The 22,700-nt window shown below is 47.7% G+C and overlaps 1 protein-coding gene across 2 annotated transcripts in view; it reads left to right on the forward strand.

Moving 5' to 3' along the window:
- Positions 1–22,161, forward strand: part of SEC14L1 (SEC14 like lipid binding 1) — a 56,533-nt gene extending 34,372 nt beyond the window's left edge. For both annotated transcript variants that reach the window (XM_077854379.1, XM_077854380.1), the window contains 15 exons: positions 1,437–1,586; positions 1,706–1,837; positions 3,587–3,715; positions 4,779–5,013; positions 6,294–6,403; positions 8,614–8,803; positions 10,529–10,617; positions 11,886–11,956; positions 12,873–13,044; positions 13,383–13,517; positions 15,307–15,441; positions 17,740–17,991; positions 19,109–19,287; positions 19,568–19,669; positions 21,625–22,161. In XM_077854379.1, coding sequence (XP_077710505.1) covers positions 1,437–1,586; positions 1,706–1,837; positions 3,587–3,715; positions 4,779–5,013; positions 6,294–6,403; positions 8,614–8,803; positions 10,529–10,617; positions 11,886–11,956; positions 12,873–13,044; positions 13,383–13,517; positions 15,307–15,441; positions 17,740–17,991; positions 19,109–19,287; positions 19,568–19,669; positions 21,625–21,640 — 2,097 coding nt within the window. In that variant the 3' untranslated portion in view covers positions 21,641–22,161. The remainder of the gene's footprint in view (positions 1–1,436; positions 1,587–1,705; positions 1,838–3,586; positions 3,716–4,778; positions 5,014–6,293; positions 6,404–8,613; positions 8,804–10,528; positions 10,618–11,885; positions 11,957–12,872; positions 13,045–13,382; positions 13,518–15,306; positions 15,442–17,739; positions 17,992–19,108; positions 19,288–19,567; positions 19,670–21,624) is intronic.
- The last annotated feature ends 539 nt before the right edge of the window (positions 22,162–22,700 follow it).

A 22,700-nucleotide genomic window follows, 5' to 3' on the forward strand; every position in this document is an offset into this window, starting at 1 on the left:
TAGTACATATTTGGAACCAGGATACTGATGTTGATACAGTGAAGATACAGAACATTTCCCAAGTATCTTTCTTTACAGTTACACCCCTGCCTTGTCTTTCCCCCCAGCAGCCACTGACCTATTCTGCATTTCTATAGTGGTGTCTTTTTTTTTTTTTTTTTAAGATTTTATTCATTTAGGGCAGCCTGGGTGACTCAGCGGTTTAGTGCCACCTTCAGCCCAGGGTGTGATCCTGGAGACCCAGGATCGAGTCCCACGTCGGGCTCCCTGCATGGAGCCTGCTTCTCCCTCTGCCTGTGTCTCTGCGTCTCTCTCTCTCTCTCTCTCTGTCTCTCTCATGAATAAATAAATAAAATCTTTTTTTAAAGAAAGATTTGAGCAGAGGGGCAGTGGGGGTGGGGGGTGAGAGAGAGAGAGAGAGAAAGAAAGAAAATGAGAATGAATCTCAAGCAGACTCAGTGCTGAGCTTGGAGCCCAACAGAGGGCTCAATTCCATGACCCTGAGATGACCTGAATGGAAACCAAGAGCTGGATGCTCAACCAACAGCCACCCAGGTGCCCCTGTAGTGGTGTCATTTCAAGAATGTTACAAAAATGGTTAAGTCCTTGGTCCATTTTGAGTTAATTTGTGTATAAGGTGTGTGGCTCAGGTTGAGGTCCTTTTTTTCCCCCTGTCATTGTGCAATTTCTCCAGTAATATTTGTTGGAAAAAATGGCTGTACATCTTCCATTGAATTACTTTTGCACCTTCTGTCAAAAATCAGTTGGGCATATTTGTTAGAGTCCATTTATGGCTCTCTACTCTGTCCTATTGATCTCTGTGTATCTCTCTCTGCCAGTACCAGTAGCCTGGATCACCACCATACCACATAGAGTAATTCTTCCCAATTTAGTCTTTTTCAAAAAGATTTTTTTTGAAGATTGTATTTATTTATTCATGAGAGACCTAGAGAGAGAGAGGCAGAGACTCAGAGGGAGAAGCACGCTCCCTGCAGGGAGCCCGATGTGGGACTCGATCCCTGGACCGGGGTCACGCCCTGAGCCAAAGGTAGACACTCAACCACTGAGCCACCCAGGTGTCTCTTTTTCAAAATTGTTGTAGCTATTTTAGTTCTTCCACCTTTCCATACCAATTTTAAAATAATCTTTTGTGTAGCTTAAAAAAAATAAGCATTGCTGGGATTTTGCAGGAATTATGTTAAACCTCTATATCCATATGGAGAGAGTTGACATCTTTACTGCATTGAGTCTTCCAATCCATGAGCATAGAATGTCTTTTTTCTTTCTTTTGAAAGCTTGCAATGTAAAGACAGAGATGGCTCTGATGTAACATGTTGACATATATTAAGAGATGCTTTCATTCCAGGGAGAATATCAAATGCAAACTGTCAGATTGCATCTTTGTTCAATTTCTTTATAAAAAAATTTATTCGTAGGCCTATGAAAGGAGGTTTCCTACATGTCCTTTGATTCCAATGTTTGTGGACAGTGATACTGTGAATGAGTTCAAGAGTGAAGATGGGGCTATTCACGTTATAGAAAGGCGCTGTAAGCTGGACATAGATGCACCACGGCTGCTGAAAAAGGTACCTGCAGGGACACCTTAGAAAGACCATCCCCAAACTAGACAAACTTAATGTTCATAGCCTCTCTTGTACTTGTTAATAACAAGCCCTTTTTTTCCTCTTTATTTTGTTTTTTAAAGATTGCAGGAGTTGATTATGTTTATTTTGTCCAGAAGAACTCATTGAATTCTCGGGAACGTACCTTGCACATTGAGGCCCATAATGAGACCTTTTCTAATCGCGTCATCATCAATGAGCACTGCTGCTACACTGTGAGTAACTGGCATTTGCGGGAGAGATGCAGGCGTGGGTCAGCATGTGCTCCAGGGAGTTGCTTGGCCACCACTTTACCCAGTGCACTGCCTTGTCTCAGATGGCAACTCTCCATCATATATTGTCACTCATTTCTTGTTGGTGGGATTAGCAGTGTGGCAGGTGTGGTTTACTGCAGAATGGATTACGTTGTCATAGCAGTTAAGGGAGCCTAGTGATGCTTTGATTTGTCATTAAATGTTACCTTAATATGTCCTTTCCTCTCTGGTGCCACTCTAACACTTGAGAAGTATTTATGGAAGGACCCAAGATACCGTTTTCCTCCACTGTCTGAAAGTAGAGCGTTCCTCTGAACCCTTGGCATACACTGAAATGGGACAAAGCAAAGCAGCAAATTACCATGAATTTATGTGGAATTTTTTTTAAGCATTTGTAGCCTCAAAAAAATAATCTCTTTAGGCTTTTCTGAGACCTTAGGACACATCTTGCTAACAGATGAACAAAATGAGATAAAGCTCAGATGCACAGACACAGTTCTAAACTCCGAAGTCCTGATGTTGAGATGCTGAGTGTGGCTCTGCCAGTGGGCGCTGGTGCTACTCTCAAGGCTTGGGGAGCTTACGAGCTGCCTCTGTAATGGCTTTTGCAAGCAAATAGTGAATGCTGTTTTCCCTTTTGCCCTTTTTCCTAAAAGCAGAAATCCTCTTTGGATTTCTTTTGGCTAGCAAAGCCAGGTACAAATATAGATCTTTTGTAAAAGCAAAGTTGTGGAATGCAGACTTTGGGAAGGGATAATGCCTGTAATGTGTACCTCTAAGATCAGGCTACTTATGTGCCACACCATCTTCAATAACTTCTATTACCAGATTATTAGAAGAATCTAGTAGGGTCTCTCTGCTTCTCCTTTAGCTTCCTACGACCTGTCCTCAGCACTGAATCCAAAGTGGTCCTCTTAAAGGTATCAGATCATGTCCTACTTTCTACAGCACTACTGCATTTCACTCAGAGGAGGAGCCCAGAGGCCTTCCAGTGGTTTACAAGGCCCTGTGTTTTCTCTTAATCACACATCTGCTGTCCTGGCTTCCTCGTGCACAAGCCTGCACACCATCTTGCTTTTCCTGATTGGGTGCGGAGGCGCGCTTCCCCGAAGGACCTCCGCTCCAAGTGTGCCCTCTGCCGGGAACGCTGTGCCTCCGGATCTCTGCTTGACTCCCGCCCTCCCCTCCTCCAGTCTGTGCTCACATCTGCCCTTCTGGATGAAGCCAGCCTGAACACCCTATTTAATTCCGCTGCCCCCCACCCCCATCCCAGTCCTTTGAAGCTGCTCCATCTTTCCTTTTCCCGCGGCGCTTGTCTTCCAACAATGGCAGAATTTATACCGCTTATGTTATGGCTAACTGCCATTCTCCCCCTGCAGACTGTAAGCTTCATAGGGCAGGGATCTTCGTTGCGTTTATGATAGAGAACACTGCTCAATAAATGCGGTAAACAAACGAATCAAGAATGAAAAAGAAGCTCTCCTTTTAACAGTCATTTTTAGAATTTTTTTTAGAGTATCTTAGAAATATTATTTAGGTCTTTTTATGATAATACCTCTCTGTATAATTTTTCCATCTGGTGCTTTCACGATAATAACATTGTTAGTAAAATAACATGTTTTCTTCAGTTACGAGTTGATTGAGGAGCAAACAAATGACCTTATCAGTTGTCAGCATAGTTAATGGGAATGATTTCTGATTTATCTGCAGGTTCACCCTGAAAATGAAGATTGGACCTGTTTTGAACAGTCTGCAAGTTTAGATATTAAATCTTTCTTTGGTTTTGAAAGTACAGTTGAAAAAATTGCAATGAAACAATATACCAGCAACATTAAAAAAGTGAGTCCAGCTTGGGATTTTATGGAGAAGGGGAGGCAGTAGCCTCTGAGATGCTCCGAGCTGGCAGTGTTCTCAGAAATGGACTAGTCAGGGATACCGGCCATTTCAAGACAAGGAAATGCTTTGGTTTTTCCCCAGGCCTCGTGTTCCAGGGAGTTGTAGGGGTGGATGGGTGTTCAGATGATGCTGGTGGCCAGTGGAGGTAAGGAGGAGCATGTAGCCACTGGCCGTGGTACTCTCTGCTTAGAATCGCTGGGAAATTGGGGTGGGGTGGCTTAGGCGGGAACAGCCAGTTGATAGCACCCCCTGCTGCCACCTCAGGGTCTGTGGGCAGGAGGTACTTCATGAGGAGGCAATTGCTGGGGATCTCTTTGGGGTTCCCCAGGCCTTGGATTATTAAGTTCACCTTCCATGGAAAAACTTTCCTTCTCATTTTTTAAAAAAAGATTTATTATTTATTTGGGAGGTGGGGAGAGGAGAAGGGAGAGAGAGAGCATGTGTGAGTGTGTGGGGGACGTACAGAAGGAGAAGGAGAGAAAATCTCAAGCAGACTCTCTGTTGAGTGTGGGGCCTGATGAGGGACTCGATCTCATGACCCTGAGATCATGACCTGAGCTGAAATCAAGAGTCAGCTGCTCAACTGACAGAGCCACCCAGGCACCCACCCCACTTTCCTTCTCGTTTTTATACTGCTGCTCAGTGTTGGTGTGGAATTTGGTTGTGAAATGTATCCATGTGGGATTTTTGAGTGCTTTTTGAAGGCTTGTTTTATTTTCAGGATGTTGTAAAGAATTTGGATTGAGACACAAAACACATATTAAGTACAAGTGTGATAAATTGGTGCTTTTAATTAGTCATAAAACTTTGTCTTTTTAGATATTTGCTAAATGTTTGGAGAAGAGGAAGTAAAATATGAAAAACAAAAAGACAAAGGCAATTCAGTTTTCTTTTTGTAGATTTATGCTATAGCAATTAAGTTTTTATTAGTGTTTTAAAACCTGTGAGTGATGAATAATTTGAATGTTGAATATATACTAACTTTAAAATCGGTTTTGTTTTAAAGGGAAAAGAAATAATTGAATACTACCTTCGTCAGTTGGAAGAAGAAGGCATAACATTCGTGCCCCGCTGGACTCCACCTTCCATTGCTCCCTCCTCAGAGACCTCCTCATCATGCAAGAAACAAGCCGCGTCCTTGGCTGTTGTGGTTCCAGACACTGCCCAGGCAGAGGGGCTGGCCAGTGAGGCCCTTGGCACCCCCACCGGGCCGCCCGAGCCTGTGGCAGGGACCCCTGATGGTGGGTCGGAAAGTGACTTGTCTGTCCTGTGAGCAAGGCTGGGGCATTACATGGAGTCCTTTCTCCCCTGCCTCCTCTGCCCATTCTTGTTTCCTGAGGACATATAGAGATCATTTTGTTACGGTCTCTTTTCCTCTGCCTTATAGAACATATTTTATTTTTTTCTTAAAATGAAGAAACGTTTAATTATTTTAATGGGCAGCAAGGGTTACATCAAGTTATTCTATTCTTGAAACCAGGAAATGTGTTTCATTTATTTTAATTGAGACATCTTTAGTGAATGAAAGGTGGCAACTAACCCTCTTAACACAATTGTATCGCCATCACTTTATGCTTAGTATGTGCTAGGCCCTGTTGTAAGCACTTTATGAATATTTATTCACTTAACAGTGGTTCCTTTTAGGTACGAAGTGCTTATTGCCCTCATTCTATATGTGAGTTAACTGGGGCCCAGAGGAACTGAGTTAACTTGCAGAGTCTCACAGCTGGCAAGTCGTGGTGCTGGGATTGAGCTGAGGCAATTGGCTCCAGGGTCTGCTTTTAGCTTGTGCTGTGCTGCCTTTCATGTGTGTTAAACACACACACACACACACACACACACACACACACACACATCTCTTATTTCTCTGAGCGATGCCTGTTGTAAACCACACAAGAAAATTCTATCACCCATAAGTTTTGTTAAAGTATTGCTGCTACTTCTTCCATGCTTTCCTCTCTGTAGCTAAACTGTGCTATTTGTTAGCCATCCAGTAGATAGCAGGTGGCAGATATTTTAATTGGTTTGGGGACACATTTTATTTTTCCACCTTATGGATGTTGCTGTATTTATGGTACCTATCATGAAGATTTCTTGTGTTCTGGAGCACAGTAGCTCTATTCAGAGTAGGTTTAAATCCACATGCTTGTTTTATTTCCTAGTTTTATGTCACGTAGGTCCTCTTTATATAAGATTGAATTAAAATAGCCACTAAAATAGCTGTTACAGATTTTTTTCTACATGAATAGTGTTGAGATTTTGCAAATAGAGTTGACCACAGGGTGGTCAGTGAATATACTTGAATCAGTAGCTTGACCTGGGGTTTGCTCAGTGATTTGATCTCACAAACTATCACTGAGGGAGGGTCTCGAGGGGGCTGGCTTAGCTCTGCCATCCCTGTGGTATTGTTGAGTTCTGCAACTCAGGGACCATACTTCACTTCACTGAGCGGGATGACTTTGGAAGCCCTCATGTTCTAGTGTTCTTTGTTGTAAATGTCGTCGTGTAACTTGTATTCCAGACAAACTAGATGCGGACTACATCAAGAGGTACCTGGGCGACTTGACCCCACTACAGGAGAGCTGCTTGATCCGGCTTCGCCAGTGGCTCCAGGAAACCCACAAGGGCAAAGTGAGGACCGGCACCCCGTGTGCAGTGGTGTTGTCTGTGGAACTCTGGACCCTGGTCCCGTTCGTAGTTACTCAGAGTAAATGTCCCCAGTTGTCATAGCTGGGGACGTCCCTCCCAGTCCCAGAGTCACTGCATCTGTATTTGTGTGTGTGGCATCTGAGTCCCTCATGGCAAGTTGGGATGCCCTTCCACATATAATTAGCTGTGTTGTTCTAGGTTTACCAGAGGAGGGTCTCACTTAAAAACAGTTACATGTGGGGATCCCTGGGTGGCGCAGCGGTTTGGCGCCTGCCTTTGGCCCAGGGCGCGATCCTGGAGACCCGGGATCGAATCCCACATCGGGCTCCCGGTGCATGGAGCCTGCTTCTCCCTCTGCCTGTGTCTCTGCCTCTCTCTCTCTCTGTGACTATCATAAAAATAAAAAAACAAACAAACAAACAAAAAAAACAGTTACATGCCAAATTACAAAGCAATATTATATTCCAAGTATTCAGACATTTTTTCAGAGATTTTTTTATTTAGAAAGAGCAGGGGGAGGGGTAGAGAGAGAAAAAAAGGGAATATCCAGCATGCTCCCCGCTGAGTTTGGAGACGGATGTGTGGCTCCATCTCATGTGTTCAAGGTCATGACCTGAGCCAAAACCAAGAGTCAGATGCTCAACCAACCAAGCCACCTGGGCGACCCCAAGTATTCAGATATTTTAATTTTCAGAAGCTTTGGAAGGAGTTCATAGGTTATTCCAAGACCAGAAATGTTTGAACTTTCATTTTGAGGTTTTTGGTAGAACTTTAGCCTCGTTAAGGAATCAGGTTTTTCTAATAATCCTCATGCTAATGGGGGCTAGTAGTGCAGGCAGACTGGCATGTCCACTTGGTACTGGCATCATTTAGTAAAGGAAAGCTGGGATTGTATGGAGTCGGCCCACTCTCTGTTCTGTCCGCCTGGGTCACTGGAGCCACATCCTGAGGACTGTTAAGTGTTGCTTGTCAAGAGCACAACCATGGTAATGATGGTGGTCATTTGTCGGGCACTCACTGTGTCCTAGACACTTGCGATCTTTAAGAAGTCCTCCCAGGGACATCAGGGTGGCTCAGTAGTACCATGCCTGCCTTTGGCCCAGGGCGTGATTCTGGAGTTCTGGGATCGAGTCCCACATCAGGCTCCCTGCATGGAGTCTGCTTCTCCCTCTGCCTGTGTCTCTGACTCTGTGTGTCTATCACGAATAAATAAATAGAATGTTTAAAAAAAGAGAAGTCCTCCCAGCAGCTCTCTGAGGTGGTGATATTTTTATCCTGTGAGGAAACAGGCACAGAGCACAAGTACCTTGCCCGAGGCCTTCCAGCAAGCCAGGCCCTTTGGTTCCAGAACCACATTCTTCACCACGTTTGATGGTGGTCCTTTCGACCCCATCTCTGTGCCATGAGTTGCTCTCTCAGTGAGGGGTTAGTTGGCAGGCTCCCCTCGTACCACCTTCCCGTCCCCTGTGGACCAGCTGCGTGCGTCAGTGATCTTGTGGCTGCAGAGGAAGATGGCCAGGCCGGATGACACACGGACGCAGTTTTGGGCATGTTTTTCACTCAGAGAAGTCAGCTTATCCAATAACAGACTTTAGAAAAGGTGTGTGTTAGGAATGCCACCACCGCTGCCAAAATCAACAACACTTCTGTATTCTAAGTTTTGCACTAGTGTACTGTTAAGTGTGGAAAAGTGCACACGGGGATTCCTGGGTGGCTCAGCGGTTTAGCACCTGCTTTCGGCCCAGGGCGTGATCCTGGAGTCCCGAGATCGAGTTCCACTTCAGGCTCCCTGCATGGAGCCTGCTTCTCCCTCTGCCTGTGTCTCTGCCTCTCTCTCTCTGTGTCTCTCAAGAATAAATAAATAAAATCTTAAAAAAAAAAGTGCACACAGTTCATAATCGTAAATCAGTTCAGTGAATTGAAGCGTCTGATGTTTAACAGATTTATGCCTTCGCTCTACTTGGCTGAAACTAAAATGGGGTACTATAAAGATTATTCAGATTAATGATACCAATTTGCTAAAGCATTGAGGAAGGTTTTTTTTTAGTAATCGCTAATTTTAAATAGTGCAATAATGCAGCTCACTCTGGATGAGAAGTGACAGTTTTAGGAGTTTTATTCCCTTAGTAACTTGGGTTTTTTTCCCTTAGCAACTTTTAACATTGCTTAGAAACCTTTTTTTCTCTTACTAGATCCCGAAAGATGAGCATATTCTTCGGTTTTTACGTGCCCGCGACTTCAACATAGACAAAGCCAGAGAGATCATGTGTCAGTCCTTGACTTGGCGAAAGCAACACCAGGTGGACTACATTCTTGACACCTGGAGCCCTCCCCAGGTCCTCCAGGACTACTATGCAGGAGGCTGGCACCATCATGATAAAGGTGAGCTGGGCATTGAGGACGTGCTTCCAGGCCTTGTTACATGGAGTCTGAGGGGCCCGTGAAGGCATCGGGCACACACCCCACCCCCACCTGAACAAAGTGGCTCCCATTCATCATGGCCAACCCCACCCGGCCCTCCAACACTCAGGGAGTCCCCGGTGTCCCCCATGGAGCAGCACGGCTGTGTGCTCTTTCTCTCCGTGCATGGTCTCTTGGCTGCCAGGTTTCTTCACCTCCTTTCTTAGTCCCGAGGACTTTGTTTTGATTGATTTAAAAAGCCTGCAACTTTGAGGGCAGTGTTTTCAGGAACACAGTGTTAGTAAAAGAACTTTTATAACTTCAACCCCTACAATATCTGTAAAAATATGTAGCCAGGTTTTCTCCCTCACAACAGTGAAGAATTTCCGTTCCATTTTGGACAGGAAGCAACACAGAAGCCAAGGAAGCGATGGTCCTCAGACGAAGGGCGGTGTGGGGGAGCACAGTCCGCTTGGGTCACTTTACGTACCACGCTGGGTGGGAATGCTGGCGTTGCCAGAGGTGCGCTCTGTTTCCTGATTCAGTGCCGGACAGTGGACAGAGCAGAATTGCAGACAGGGAGGACCCTGGGACCCCTGCCCCTTCCAGGCAGACTCTTCTAGAACGGAACAGCTCTGACTTGTCTGTGTTCTGGACTGCATCTCTCGTACTCTTCCAGATTAATTGTAGCTCTGTCAGTTCTTACTATAAACATCTACTTATTCTACTTTCCCGCCATTCAGAAGTAGTAAAACATTAACAAATGTATTTTGTAAATGTTGGGAGATGCTTTTTATAAATCTTCCTTTCAAAAAATCAATCAATACTCCTTTCAACAAGATTTGGGAGTGCAAAGACAAGATATAGACCCAGATTCCCCTAGGAGGTGAAGGTCACCGGCTGATGAATACAAGGGAACTTTCAGCCTCTTTATATCTCAGCCTCTGTATATCTCAAGATATACAGAACGAGCCCTCCATTAACAACAGGAGACAAGTCTTACTTGCTGTCCTTCCTGCTGCTCCTGTGGCACCAAATATTAGGAATCCAGATTCTAGAGGATCTGCTGACTGCAGGGGACACCGTGGCCCCCAAGATCATCTTCCCCTCTATGTAGCTGGCTCGTGATGACAGTGCATTATTTGTGTAATGAGTGAGGTTTCTCTCAGTTTCCATCCATTGGACCTCCAGGCTATAAACATGTAGAGCCAACATGTGCTGGCTGGTACGGATTAAAACATTTCCTGAAAACCCTCATGTAGCCCGATTGCTCCGGTGGGAATCAAGGGAAGCTGCCTTTAAAAAAAAAATCTAGTAGACATTAACTTTTTGATAACCCATAAAATGGGGGAAAATTTTTTGTTTTCCCTAAAAAATAAAATTTTAAAATACTCCACATTCACAAAAAAAAGTCTGTAGGTCTTCTGAGGTCTCCCTGCTGTTGAGAGCCGGCTTTGCCCAAGGCCCTGATTGTCTCAGTGAGGAGGCTGAGCCTAGCGACGGCCCCGGTCACTCCTGGTGGTTAGGCCCAGATGAGAGGCTGGGTTCCGCTTCATGCTGCTCATCCTGGGCAGGGGGACGGCAGTCGGGGGAATCTCCTGTGCGCACACACAGCCAACAGCAGCTTCTGACTGGGAAGGTTCCTAGGGTTGTACTGTCAGCTTCTCGTCAGGAATGGTGATCATACCTTTCCTTCCCCTCCTGCAGACGGGCGGCCACTGTACGTGCTCAGGCTGGGGCAGATGGATACCAAGGGCTTGGTGAGAGCCCTCGGGGAGGAGGCTCTGCTGCGATATGTAAGTGCCTTCTTGGGGAGGTCACCACCCCTTCCTCTACCAGCAGGATTGCAGTCTTACACTTAACGTTACAGCAAGCATAGAGTGCTTTTGTAATTAGAAAGGAAGATCTATTAATATATTTTTAAAATTCCAAAAGAGGGCATGGAAGTTATAAAAATGTTTTCACAGGGAAGCATCAACAAAAATCTGTGTAGCCACTCAAGGTGACTTCGTGGGTCCAATTTTGAGTCCCCTTGTTCCATTGGATTGGCCCCTTACCTCTTCTCTCCTTTTGAGCTCAGATCAGACCTATTCATAGTATTCTTGCCCAGTATTTCCTTACGTGAGGGTTCTAACATCTCTTATCTGGGCAATTATAAATACTTCCTGCCTGCTGAACTCTAGGTTCCCCTCCCACTTCAGCCTCCACAGGCTAGTTATGAAGAGAAGAATGTTCTTAAATTAAAAACCAAACAAAAACTTTATTTAAAAAAATTTTTTTTTAGTTTTTAAGATTTTATTTATTCATAAGAGAGACAGAGAGAGAGAGGCAAAGACATAGGCAGAGGGAGAAGCAGGTTTTTCCCAGGGAACCCGATGAGGGACTCAATCCCCGGATATGGGATCACAACCTGAGCCAAAGGCAGGTTCTCAACTACTGAGCCACCCAGGCGTCCCCCAAATAAAAACTTTAAAAGAAACTCCTATAATCCCATTATCTTCAAATATCTGCCATTGGCATCTATATATTCTCTTGGCCCCTGCCATCATGTGAGTGCTTACACACGCAGAACCCCATGTACACCTGTAAGCACATAAAGATGTGCATGGACCGTGTCTCCAGGGGAAGCACTTGTTAATCCAAATCAAAGGGTTCCCCTTAGCCGTACTTCAAGTCAGCTCTTAAACTGCCTTTTCTCGTGGATAGTACGTGTAGTATTAGAATGTTCCCCCATCGCAGCCAGTGACCTCCAGCTGTTCCAAATGCTTCTTCTGAAGACAGGTCAGGAGGTCACGCCCTCTCTGCCCATCTGGTGGGGCCTAGCTCTGATCTCTCATGACGTAGCTGTCACCTTTGTCCTAAGGACAGAGCTCACTCTCTGGAGAGAAAGAGTCTTTGGGATATGTTTTGTGTGTATGAATGTGTCAGAAAATCTAAACAGATGACTCCTCTGGTTGAGACGCTTGCCTAAAATGGGTTGTATGATTGTCATTTTGTTGCATAACTTGACACAGTGGGGTTACTTAGACTAATCCTGGGCTTTTTATGGCTCTTTTGCACATAGGTTCTCTCCATAAACGAAGAAGGGCTGAGACGATGTGAAGAAAATACAAAAGTCTTCGGTCGACCTATCAGGTAGATGATGATTTTGTTTTTCCTTCCAGTTTCTTGAGAACGTGAGGTAAATATTTCCCATCGACTTTCAGGATCAAAATCTGGTTTGATTTTTAGGCTTTTAGATTTTTAGCTTCCCATTTTCTGCAGTGTTCCAGAAGGTAGAAGATAGATAACCATGTCGGTTGGTAGGGAGAGGTGCTGGATTTGGGTATTTCTAATCCTGAGCGAGTCATTGCTGTCACCTCAGTCTGAGGGGGTCGGCCTGTGTGGTTAGTCTGCACCGTCCTGGGGAGCACAGGGCTGCAGGTTGACTTTGGTTTGGTTTTTGGTTTTGATTTTAATTGCAGGGGCACAAGAAAATTATCCTGTATTTCTAAACCACACTGGAGTTATGGTAAACTATTTGGAAAATGTGCAGTGGTTCAGAGGTTGACACATAGCAGGTTAACTAGAGCAGAAGTTCCACTGCGACAGGAGAGAGTTTCGAGGGTTTTCCGTTTCCTGCTGTTTCTCAGCTCCTGAGACACTGCTGGGTTCAGTAGGTATTTGTTGAAGAAAAGCTGCTTGCAGTTCAGTCACACTGTGCATTAAAAATCCAGATTCTTGTCTTGTTGGGTCAGTAGAGGTGGCTCAGCATGTCAGGCACAGCATGTCACCTTGTTTGCTGGGTCATGAGCCTGTCTGAATGAGGTTGTTATTAATTGTCAGCCATTGAGGCTTTGATGTCTCAGGGATTGGTCCTACCACACTGATCCCGTGTGCTTCACACAAGTAGATAGAAATATAATTCGTGACACTTTAATTTTTAGAAACTAGTATATTTTTGGAAATGGATATAAATGACTGTGTCATAATATCAGAGAGAAAATAGCTTAGGACATGGTTTGCAAGTGTGCTGTCTAGTGAGTAGCTCACACGTGTGCATCCCCTGCAGTTCATGGACCTGCCTGGTGGACCTGGAGGGGCTGAACATGCGCCACCTGTGGAGACCTGGCGTGAAGGCCCTGCTGCGCATCATAGAGGTGGTGGAGGCCAACTACCCAGAGACACTCGGCCGCCTCCTTATTCTTCGTGCTCCCCGGGTGTTCCCTGTGCTCTGGACGCTGGTAGGTGTGGATGCTGTTTTGAAGAAACAATTAGCCATTTAGAAGGCAGGTACACATGCATTCATATCCACGAGTCTATGACGAGTCTGTGACTATTCGTCTTAACTAGTCAGGAAGTAACAACCCTGGAAAGATATACACTTTTTCAGGTCCTTTAAGGGCAGAAAGAATTCCCAAGATTCCTTTTGTCACACAAATAGACTTCACGGAAAAAGGGAATCGGACTCCCTGCCCCTGCCCCTGCCCCCACCCACTTTTACCATCGCATTGTAATTTTAATCTTTGGAAATCAGACAGCAAAGCAAAATGACTCTGTGGTCTTTTCTCATTACTTACAGGTTAGTCCATTCATTGATGACAACACCAGAAGGAAATTCCTGATTTATGCAGGAAATGACTACCAGGGCCCTGGAGGCCTGCTGGACTACATTGATAAAGAGATCATTCCAGATTTCCTGAGTGGGGAGTGCATGGTATGTATTTAGGCAAGCAGCTATACATTTGGCTGCTTTATAGGGTAGGAGAGGTGGGTGATGGTTGGTACAAATGATTTTCAGAACTTTTAGTTTGGATTGTTGTTTTTCTTTATTTGGCTGACATTTCTCTGACCCAGAGTTAAGCTACATAGAGCCAGTTAGGTAAATTGTTGACAATGTGCATATTTCTTCGATGTTAAATACTAATGAGAATTTGTTTTAGAACCTGATAGGATTGCAGCTTGCTTTATTCACTCAGTGTTGTGCGGATCACGTTCTTGTAACTGTTTGGAGGAGCTGTGCATTTTATGAAAACACTTAAAAGACTCAAAATGATTCTGCAAGATCTCCCCCTTGACAATAAATAAGGATAACATCTTGAAAGGGGCACATTAAGGGAATTACTTCCCTTCTATAATTTGGGGTTTGTATCCATGGCGTTGCTAAGTTATCAGGCAGCCACCTCCACATCAGGGCCCTGAGCTGTGATGAAGGGTCCTTGAGGTCCTTACGGGCCCCGGGACATGATGGGCTGACATGAGGGTGAAGGAGACAGACACTGCTAGCGGCCCAGCTGGCTTCCTGTAGTGACAGCTGAATGCAGAGAGGAGTCTGGTTCTCCTTAGAGGACTTCTGTCATCCTCGTAATAAAGTCCTTTGAGATGTGTCCACACTGGATTCAATGCATGTATTTAGCTAACGGACTGGGCTTTCAGGTCTCTTGGGTTGGTTAGAGGACTTTGAATGGCATTTGGATTCAGCTTCCAGGGCCTTGATCCTGCTGTTGCAGGCGTCATCATGACGCAGTGTGAGGGTCATGGGACCCTCCCTTACCGAAGGCCATGAGGTTAAACTGTGAGGTCAGCTGTGCAGCGACCCACAAACTCATGTTACAAATGGTCCCAAGTGGTTGGTCCTCCCAGTAGTGAGCTGGAGCAGAGGGAGACCTGAGTTGTGGCAAACCGGACCGCGTTTATCAGGCACTGACCCCCATTATGTGCTCCCCGTGGGGAGAGTCCTCCTCACTTGTCCACACGGGTCCAGGCTCCGGCGCTGAGGCTCCTCCCCGCCCTCCTTGCTCCTGTGTTCATGCACCGTGTGAGTGTGGGGTCTTCTAGTGGGACGTCGTGCTGCACTGCTAGCTGGAGACTGTGGTAGTGCATGTGTGCTCTGTCCACCGTCTCCCAGAGCCCACGGTGCACGGGGTGCTGGGATTCTTTGGACTTCAGGATTGAGTCACTAGGTCAGGGTCAATTCAGAAATTTATGAAGTGTTCAGATTCTAATTCGACCTAGCCCATTTCACGATTCAGAAGAGGCTCTCCGTTGTTATTTTTTGTCTGGTGTAGTGGACTGACCTTCTGACTCGGCATAGACACAAAGCTTTCTTTGTTGGTTATATATAGATTAACTGTAATTGCTTACAATAAACGCATGCCTGTAGTCGCCTGAGAATCAGACTTTTCCTAACATGTTTTCTCTCTACAGCACAGTAACTGCTTGTGGTTTTTCCACGAAGCAGCAGTAGTGAGGGAGTCCAGTACCTCATACCTCATACGTAGTAGTGTAAATTCTGTGGGAAATCAGCTTTGTCATTTAGTTAAAGAAAGACATGGATATTTCAGAAGTTTTAAAAATGTATATTGCCAAGTCCTGCAGAAGCTGTGACGACATTGCCAGTGGGTGCCATTCCCCGAGTGGCCGGGGGCGCGGTGCCTGCCGGGGTGTTGGTTTTCAGAGGGCCCCTCTTGTGTGCATGGCTTTCACTGCCGTGTTTGTGTTCCCAGTGTGAAGTGCCCGAGGGCGGGCTGGTGCCCAAGTCTCTGTACAGGACTGCGGAGGAGCTGGAGAACGAAGACCTCAGGCTCTGGACCGAGACCATCTACCAGTCGGCCAGCGTCTTCAAAGGAGCCCCGCACGAGGTGCGCCTGCGCCGTCTGCACTCAGGGCCTGGCGGGGTGGCGGGTGGGGACCCTCCTCCCCACGGGGCTCCCCAGTAGGATTTACGTTAGAAGAATCAAATGCTTTTTCTGGTCTCTGTATTTAGATTTTTGTTGATTTTTTTTTTTTTTTTTTAATCTTTAGTTGAGGTAAAATTCTTCATTGAAGGAGATAAGGCCTCCTGCCCTGGGCTTTACCAGAGAGCCCTGAGCACAGGGATGAGTGGCATGTGGAAGGTCTTTCCTGTGGAAGACTGTTGACTTTATTTTTTTTTTAATTCTTTTTTTTTTTTTTAAGATTTTTATTCATTTATTCATGAGAGACATAGAGAGAGAGGCAGAGACACAGGCAGAGGGAGAAGCAGGCTCCATTCAGGGAACCTGACGTGGAACTTGATCCTGGATCTCCAGGATCCTGCTCCGGGCTGAAGGCGATGCTAAACCGCTGAGCCCCTGGGGCTGCCTGAGTGTTGACTTTAAATTTAGTTTATTTAATGATCATATAGGGCTGGGTTCATTTTCTGGTTTTTTTCATGAGTGGGCTTCGATTATATTTTTAAGGAATTTGCCCATTTTTGTAAGTCAAATGGAGTGAGGAAAAAGCACATCTCTGTTTTCCCTTCTTTCTGTCACAATTGGTGTGGAGGCTAGAGTATTCCTGTGTTTTGCAAACGCTGTGTGTCCTGTGACATCATGAGTGGTCTGAGCTGTGAGGGCTCACAGCCATGTCTCCCTTCCTGAGCTCTGGGCAGCTTGTTTGTGCCTCGGGCTGTCGCTGAGGGTGGTGGTGGCACTGGGCTCTGAGCCAGTGTTCAATGCACTAGGGGCTGGGGGGCTCAGGCCGATGGTGGTGGCTGGAGCCCGCCCCTTACTGCCATAGCCTTTGTCCTTACTGGTGTGTGTCCCCCCATGGCCAGCCCGTCGCTTGTGGGGCAGGTGGGTACTGTTGCTGGGTTTGAATAAGTAGAGACAGATTTGCTTTGCCTCATTCATAGATTCTGTAGGGGAAAGCTCAGATTTTCATGACTGTGTCTTGGGGATTATTTGTATGAATTCCTTTCTTGGAGACCAGGCTTGAGGAGATGCAGTTCTTATTTCTCTCAGGTAACTCGCTCTTGTCTGGTAGAGAACCGCATGGTGTATGACGTTTTTTGTGAGTCACAGGGTGTTTATGAAAGTTTTCTACGTCAGAACACTAAAACTTGCTTTGGGGGTTAAGTAAAACACAAATCAAGGACATGATGCCCCTGAAACGAAGGCTGAAGTCGGAGTCCCTGTTTTGAGTGCAGGAAGCAGGGTGCCTGTCACGCAGCACAGGGGGGCTGCGTCTGGGGACAGCTCAGCCCCTGGGGAGCCATTTTGCTGCGGGATAGTTGCTGTTCCCAGACAGGACTCTTGTGCTCCATGGAATCTGCTCTTTAGGGAAATTCCAGAGTGGTATTTCTGTGGTGAGAAGCAGCAGTGGTGGAATTGAAACGAGTCTGCCTGACGACAAGCAGAGTGCTGAAGAGCAAACAGATGGGTCTTACGAGAAGAGGGGGGCACCGGCCCTGGCTTTGGCTGAAATTTCTGAGCGAGTACACAGCCTTTTACAGCTGGTTTCAATTCTCACATCCCTCCCACAGTAATGTTTTAAACTATATGACTTTGATCATTCCCTGCTGGGAAACTTTATATGGGCGCCGTTAGGAAGTTTGGGTTTGAGGTTGGCACTCAGTCCCCGGGGCCCCTGCCCTGCCCAGCCCCTGGTTCTTTTCTCCCCACCTTGTGTTGGCTGCCACCGTTCTTGTGAGTCTATGTCCCCTCCCTTGCCTGGAACGCTTCCTTCCATTCCTCCATATGCTCTTTATTTAGCTCACACCTTCTCTGGGACCTTCCTTGTGCTTGCCAGCCTAGAGTGATCCACGGAACCACTTCTATACCTTGAGTCACTTCTGTTCTGTGTTGTTAACGCGTTTTTACAGCCAGTACCCAGTGTGCCAGAATGCTAAGGATGGTGCGGTGGGGAATCTCGGCTGTAGGTATAGCTAAGGGAGAGCACGGAGCTTGGCACGTGACACGGAGCAGGAGCCATTGGTTGGGAGGAGGGAAGACAGGAAAAGCTGGGCAGCTGAACAGTGGATGCAGGTCAAGAGACGGCTGACATGACATGTCTCCCTCCCTCCAAAACACGCATGACTGGGCCCAGAAGCTCTTCCAGGGACGAAGCTGCCACAGTGTTGGCAAAGGGATGGGGTACTCATGCTTACCATGATTGCTTAGTGTAATCTCTTTTTCCAGATCCTCATTCAGATTGTGGATGCCTCTTCAGTGATCACTTGGGATTTTGACGTGTGCAAAGGGGACATCGTCTTCAACATCTACCACTCCAAGAGGTCGCCCCAGCCTCCCAAAAAGGACTCACTGGGGGCGCACAGCATTACTTCCCCGGGAGGGAACAACGTGCAGCTTATAGACAGAGTATGGCAGCTGGGCCGTGACTATAGCATGGTGGAGTCACCTCTGATCTGCAAAGAAGGAGAAAGCGTGCAGGTAGAGCCATCTCTGATCCTCTACAGCTTGGGTATTTTGTCTTCAAAAGGAAGGGTCCTTTGCTTCATTGCTGTCCTATGTGGCTGGCACTGTCTGCAGGAGAGTCGGCGGGTGTGTGCAGTTTTAGTTACTGTCAGAAGGACCCAGGGAGCCGAGTGAGACTCTGAAGGCAAGGAACTCAGACCTGAGCAGTGGTTTTGGACTGAATCCATGACTTTTATCTAAGTGCATGAGTTTTCTTCAGAAGTTAGCTTCACAAAAGCAACGTGGAAGGAAGGGGAAGGCATTCTGTGTGCGTGACCAGCTGGGATCCAGACTTCCACGGAGAGGACAGTCACCCTCAATAGCAGGGAGATGAGCAAGTGTGCTGAGGAAACCATTGACTCTCATCACAGAGCGTTCTCATTCATTTACAAATGCTCTGTTGGTTCAGTTTTTAAAAATCTGGCCAGCTACTTTGAGTGCTTGTTCCCAGAACAGAAGTTCTTAGGTGCTTCTGGCTGGCATCATAGATGTATGGTTTTGCTGCCTTTAGAGTGTTCGGGGATAAGCCTCTCAGTGTTCGGTGATCCGAGAAACAGAATAAAAGAGAATATTTAATTCAATTTTATAAATAACGGATAGTGTAAGCTCCAGAATTAATGGAGAAAGTAATTTTCATAGGTTGACATTCTCCTTTAGATTGTCAGGCTTTTAACCAGAGTACTCTAGTAAGATCATTGGGAGCGTGTCCAAGAGGGTGCCACCTGGTCAGAGGATCTGTTTTGACCCCCTAAGGCTGAATGAAGGGCCCCCAAGCTCTTCCCACCCCACCAGGCACCTGCTTCTCTTGTGGCCTCCTCCTGAGGCTGCAAGTCCTAGGGACGGGCAGAGGGGGAGAGCCCCTCCCCAAGGCCTGCCCAGCCCCTGGGTGAGGGCCGGCAGGCAGGCAGGCAGAGCCCGTGTGGGACTGGCTCTGGTAGCGAGTAGTAGGTCCTCCACGCACTGGAATGGTCGGTTGGCTGTCACCACCCAATCCGAGTGGACTCGGGGAAGGTTGCCGGTACATCCTCCTGGGCCAGTGGAGGGTAGGGACTTGGAAGTCAGTTCTTAGCTGGCACTGCCTGACTCATTCTAGGGCTCACACGTGACGAGATGGCCGGGCTTCTACATCCTGCAGTGGAGATTCCACAGCATGCCAGCGTGCGCCGCCACCAACCTGCCCCGGGTGGACGATGTGCTGGCCTCCCTGCAAGTGTCGTCTCACAAGTGCAAAGTGATGTACTACACCGAAGTGATCGGCTCCGAGGATTTCCGGTATGGCTCCCCTCCCACTGGGGCCATCACAGCACCACTGCTGTGGGCTTGGGTATGGGCGGGGGTGGCCTCTGGGCCGTTCGTTGCTGCCAGCTGTCATCATGGGCCAGGGCCGTAGTGGACCGCAGTTCTGGGAGAGCCTGCTCTGTGAGTGCCAGGTGGGCCGAGTGGGCAACAGGGAGCAGAGGCTGCCAGGAAGTCTGGCGGGTGATGCGGGCTGGGGGGTGGCCCGCAGCGGGGTCCTCTCACCTCACCTCCTTGCTCCCTGTGCTGTCCGCAGAGGCTCTATGACCAGCCTGGAGTCCAGCCACAGCGGGTTCTCCCAGCTGAGCGCCGCCACCACCTCCTCCAGCCAGTCTCAGGCCAGCTCTATGATCTCCAGGTAGTGCTGCGGCGCCCGTGCCTGGGCCGTGGAGGGGACGGCGCGCCTCCTCGGACAGCCCGCCGCGCTCCACCACCCGCTCGGCGGCCACACTGTGCAGACTCCTCACCCTCTAGGTAGCAGATAGCTCTCCAGACGGCAGACGTAGTCCTTGATCCCAGACTATCTCAGCAGGTAGTTTTAACTCCAACTCCATAGCCATAGATTTTGTATACAGTGTGCACAAAATCAAACCAGAGCACAAGGGCTCTCTTGAAAGAAAAGTAGTTTATATACAATCAAGAGGTTGACTTTGTCTCAAACGTTGATGCAAAAAATGTTTCCAGCAACCTTCACACTCTGTCCATTAGCGGATGAATTCCTACATCATCCTTCAGAGGTGACCCAGCCTTCCTACACGGAGCAGGAACTGCCAGCTCGTCCCCACACCACGTCACAGTGTCACCCTCTGCTGGTAGCCGGCACGGCCCGTGGATTGAGGGGCTACCTGCTAGGCATGTGTCCTCTGAGCAGCACTGCTTCTGTGGGGAGGACTTGGAGGCAGCCTGCGGCACCCGGCTCGGGCCCTGCTGGCAGGTGGACCGGGTGTTCTGCAGTGGGTGCGGGTGGGCCCGGGGGCTCTCGAGGATCCCCCACAGCGCCAGGAGAGTACCGCCACCATTAAACAGCTTCTCTTTCCTCCTTTCCATATCTTTTTGATACTTTCAGAGCAGGATTTTTCTGTATGTGAACTTGCGCGGAAAGGATTCTTTCCCTTTTTCTTCTAGTATGTTCTTACCTGCACATGCTAGCTCTAAACTCAATGTAGACTTATATTCCCGGTGCCTCCTCATAGCTTGATAGCATCAGAACCCACGTGGTCCTTGAGGTCACTAGAAGGTTCTTTTGAAGACTCAGTCACACTTGCCATTTTGAAATTGTCCAGTGTTCATTTGAGCTGACCAGTGTTCTTGCCGTGTGGTCACTCCAGGAGAGCATGAGGCTTACGGGAGTCCCGCTCCTTCATAGAAGGAAATTGCAGATTGTGGGGGTGTGTTTGCCTGTGCAGGCATGTGGGGTGGCTGTGGCAGTGGATGTGAATGTGGCAGTTGGGGGGGGGTGCGTGTGTGTGTTGCAGTGTGTGAGTATGGCAGTGTGTGAGTGTGGCAGTGGGAGCAAATGGGAGTGTGTGTGTGGCAGTACATAGGGCACATACGTGAGTGGCAGTGGGGGCACATGCAGGTGAGTGAGGCACTGCGGGGGTTGTGGGGTGTTGGTGAGAAACAGGGCAAATAGAAAGTGAGATGAAGTTGTCAGAGATTCTTCTTAGAAGCAAATCAGAATGTGAGCTTGGTTTGCCTTTTGTCTTTTGTTTTTGATTCCCAATTACAAAGCATGGCATTCTTGGATTGGCTCGCGTTTTTTCTGCTTTTTATGGGAAAAGCAAGTTATTTGCAGATCTGTCTGGATGTTGCATTGGGTTCGCGTTTGTGATAAGGGTGTGATGTGTGATGTCGTGTGTTGGAAGAGGCTGTGTTTTTACAGATATGTGCCAAAACCCACGTGGCTGTTATTGGCATGTGAGAGAGGCACGGAAGCCCGGGGCTGCGTGGCTTCCCATCTGCTCTCCAGGCCGGAGGTGGGTGGCCGCCGAGTGGACAATGTGTGGAGGGCGTGTGTGCTCCGCGGGCGAGCCCTGGAGGGCTCGGGAGGAACGCCTGGTCAGTGAGGCCCCCAGGCTGCCTGCACACCGGAGACTGGGCCTCTCCGTGCTTGCCGCCTTCCTGGGGCACAGCCCTGTGTCTCCTTTGAAAAGAAACACTCACCACTGGCCCCTAAAGCCTTGTTTCCAGAAAGCTCAGTAGGGTTGGTTAGTGCATCTGGGCTGCTTCCGATCAGTGCTTCCTGCTTCTAAATTATAAGGACCTGAAAATGGTCCCTTTCTTCTCTTTCTTCTCTCTTTCTCTGTGTCTCAGATGGCGATTTTGCTGACAGCTGCCAAGAAAACGCTTCCCTCCACAGTCCACCTCAGCCCAGGGTGTTTGTAGAACTCTTTGAGTTGCAGCCACTCCCCCCTCCCCCAGTCTGAAGACGTGTTCGTTTTAAGTTGCCTCAGAAGTGGCACTGTCTTGTTCCCAGAGAGTCGAACGCGTCTCTAAGAGTTCAAAGCACATCACTGCGCAGACGCCTGCAGGGTTCCTCCTGAGTGACACGGCGCCTGGTTCTCTGGTTCTCCTTGAGGGGCCGCGGGCACATGGACCTGGACTCTGCCCCTACTGTCCATGCCCTGACTTCTCACACTCCGCCTTTCTTCTGCACTAAGGGTTCTTTTGGTCTCCCCTCTATTACTAGTGTCTTAACTCACTTTTCTTCCTAAATTCATTATTTGCATATCAAATTCTGTAAATGTTTTGTAAACATATTACCTCACTCTTGGTAATACAATACTGATAGTCTTTAAAAGATTTTTTTACTGTTACCAATAATAAATGTGAACTGTTTAAAAAAGAGAACGTCTCTTTCTTCCTGTGAAATGTGGAGCAGCAGCCTCCCTTGGAGAGTTTGACATCCTTAGGAGATTTTAGAAGTTGGAGCCAGACACATCTGGAGCCCGAGCGCCGGGATTCTAGAAGTTTGGGAGCCACTGTGCAGGAACGGGCTGTCCTGCAGACACATCGCAGCTGCAAGCGGCTGACATGCAGCAGAGACCCGGTGCCCACAGGTTCCCTCACAGCCACAAGAAGACCTGCTCAGGTGCCTTGGACTCTGAGGTCAGACACGACTTGTGGCATTGGTGCCCGAGGCACTGTTTCTTCAGTAACAAAACAGATCCTTGAATCCTATGGCTTCAGAAAAAAAAAGAGGGCACGTGTAGACCTTAGGAACTTGGGCCGCCTTGTCCCCGGCTGTTTGCCATTTGGTGCGCCAGGGTGGTAGGGCCCAAGCAGGCCAGAACACTCACCGCCTGCTTGCTGCCTCGGTTAGTACCTGTGGGTCATTTGCTTTTCTAGGCAGGGTCTGGGGGAGCTGGCAGGGGGGACTGACCGGATGT

The sequence above is a fragment of the Canis aureus genome, chromosome 16 (assembly GCF_053574225.1).
Source record: "Canis aureus isolate CA01 chromosome 16, VMU_Caureus_v.1.0, whole genome shotgun sequence".
Lineage (NCBI taxonomy): Eukaryota > Metazoa > Chordata > Mammalia > Carnivora > Canidae > Canis > Canis aureus.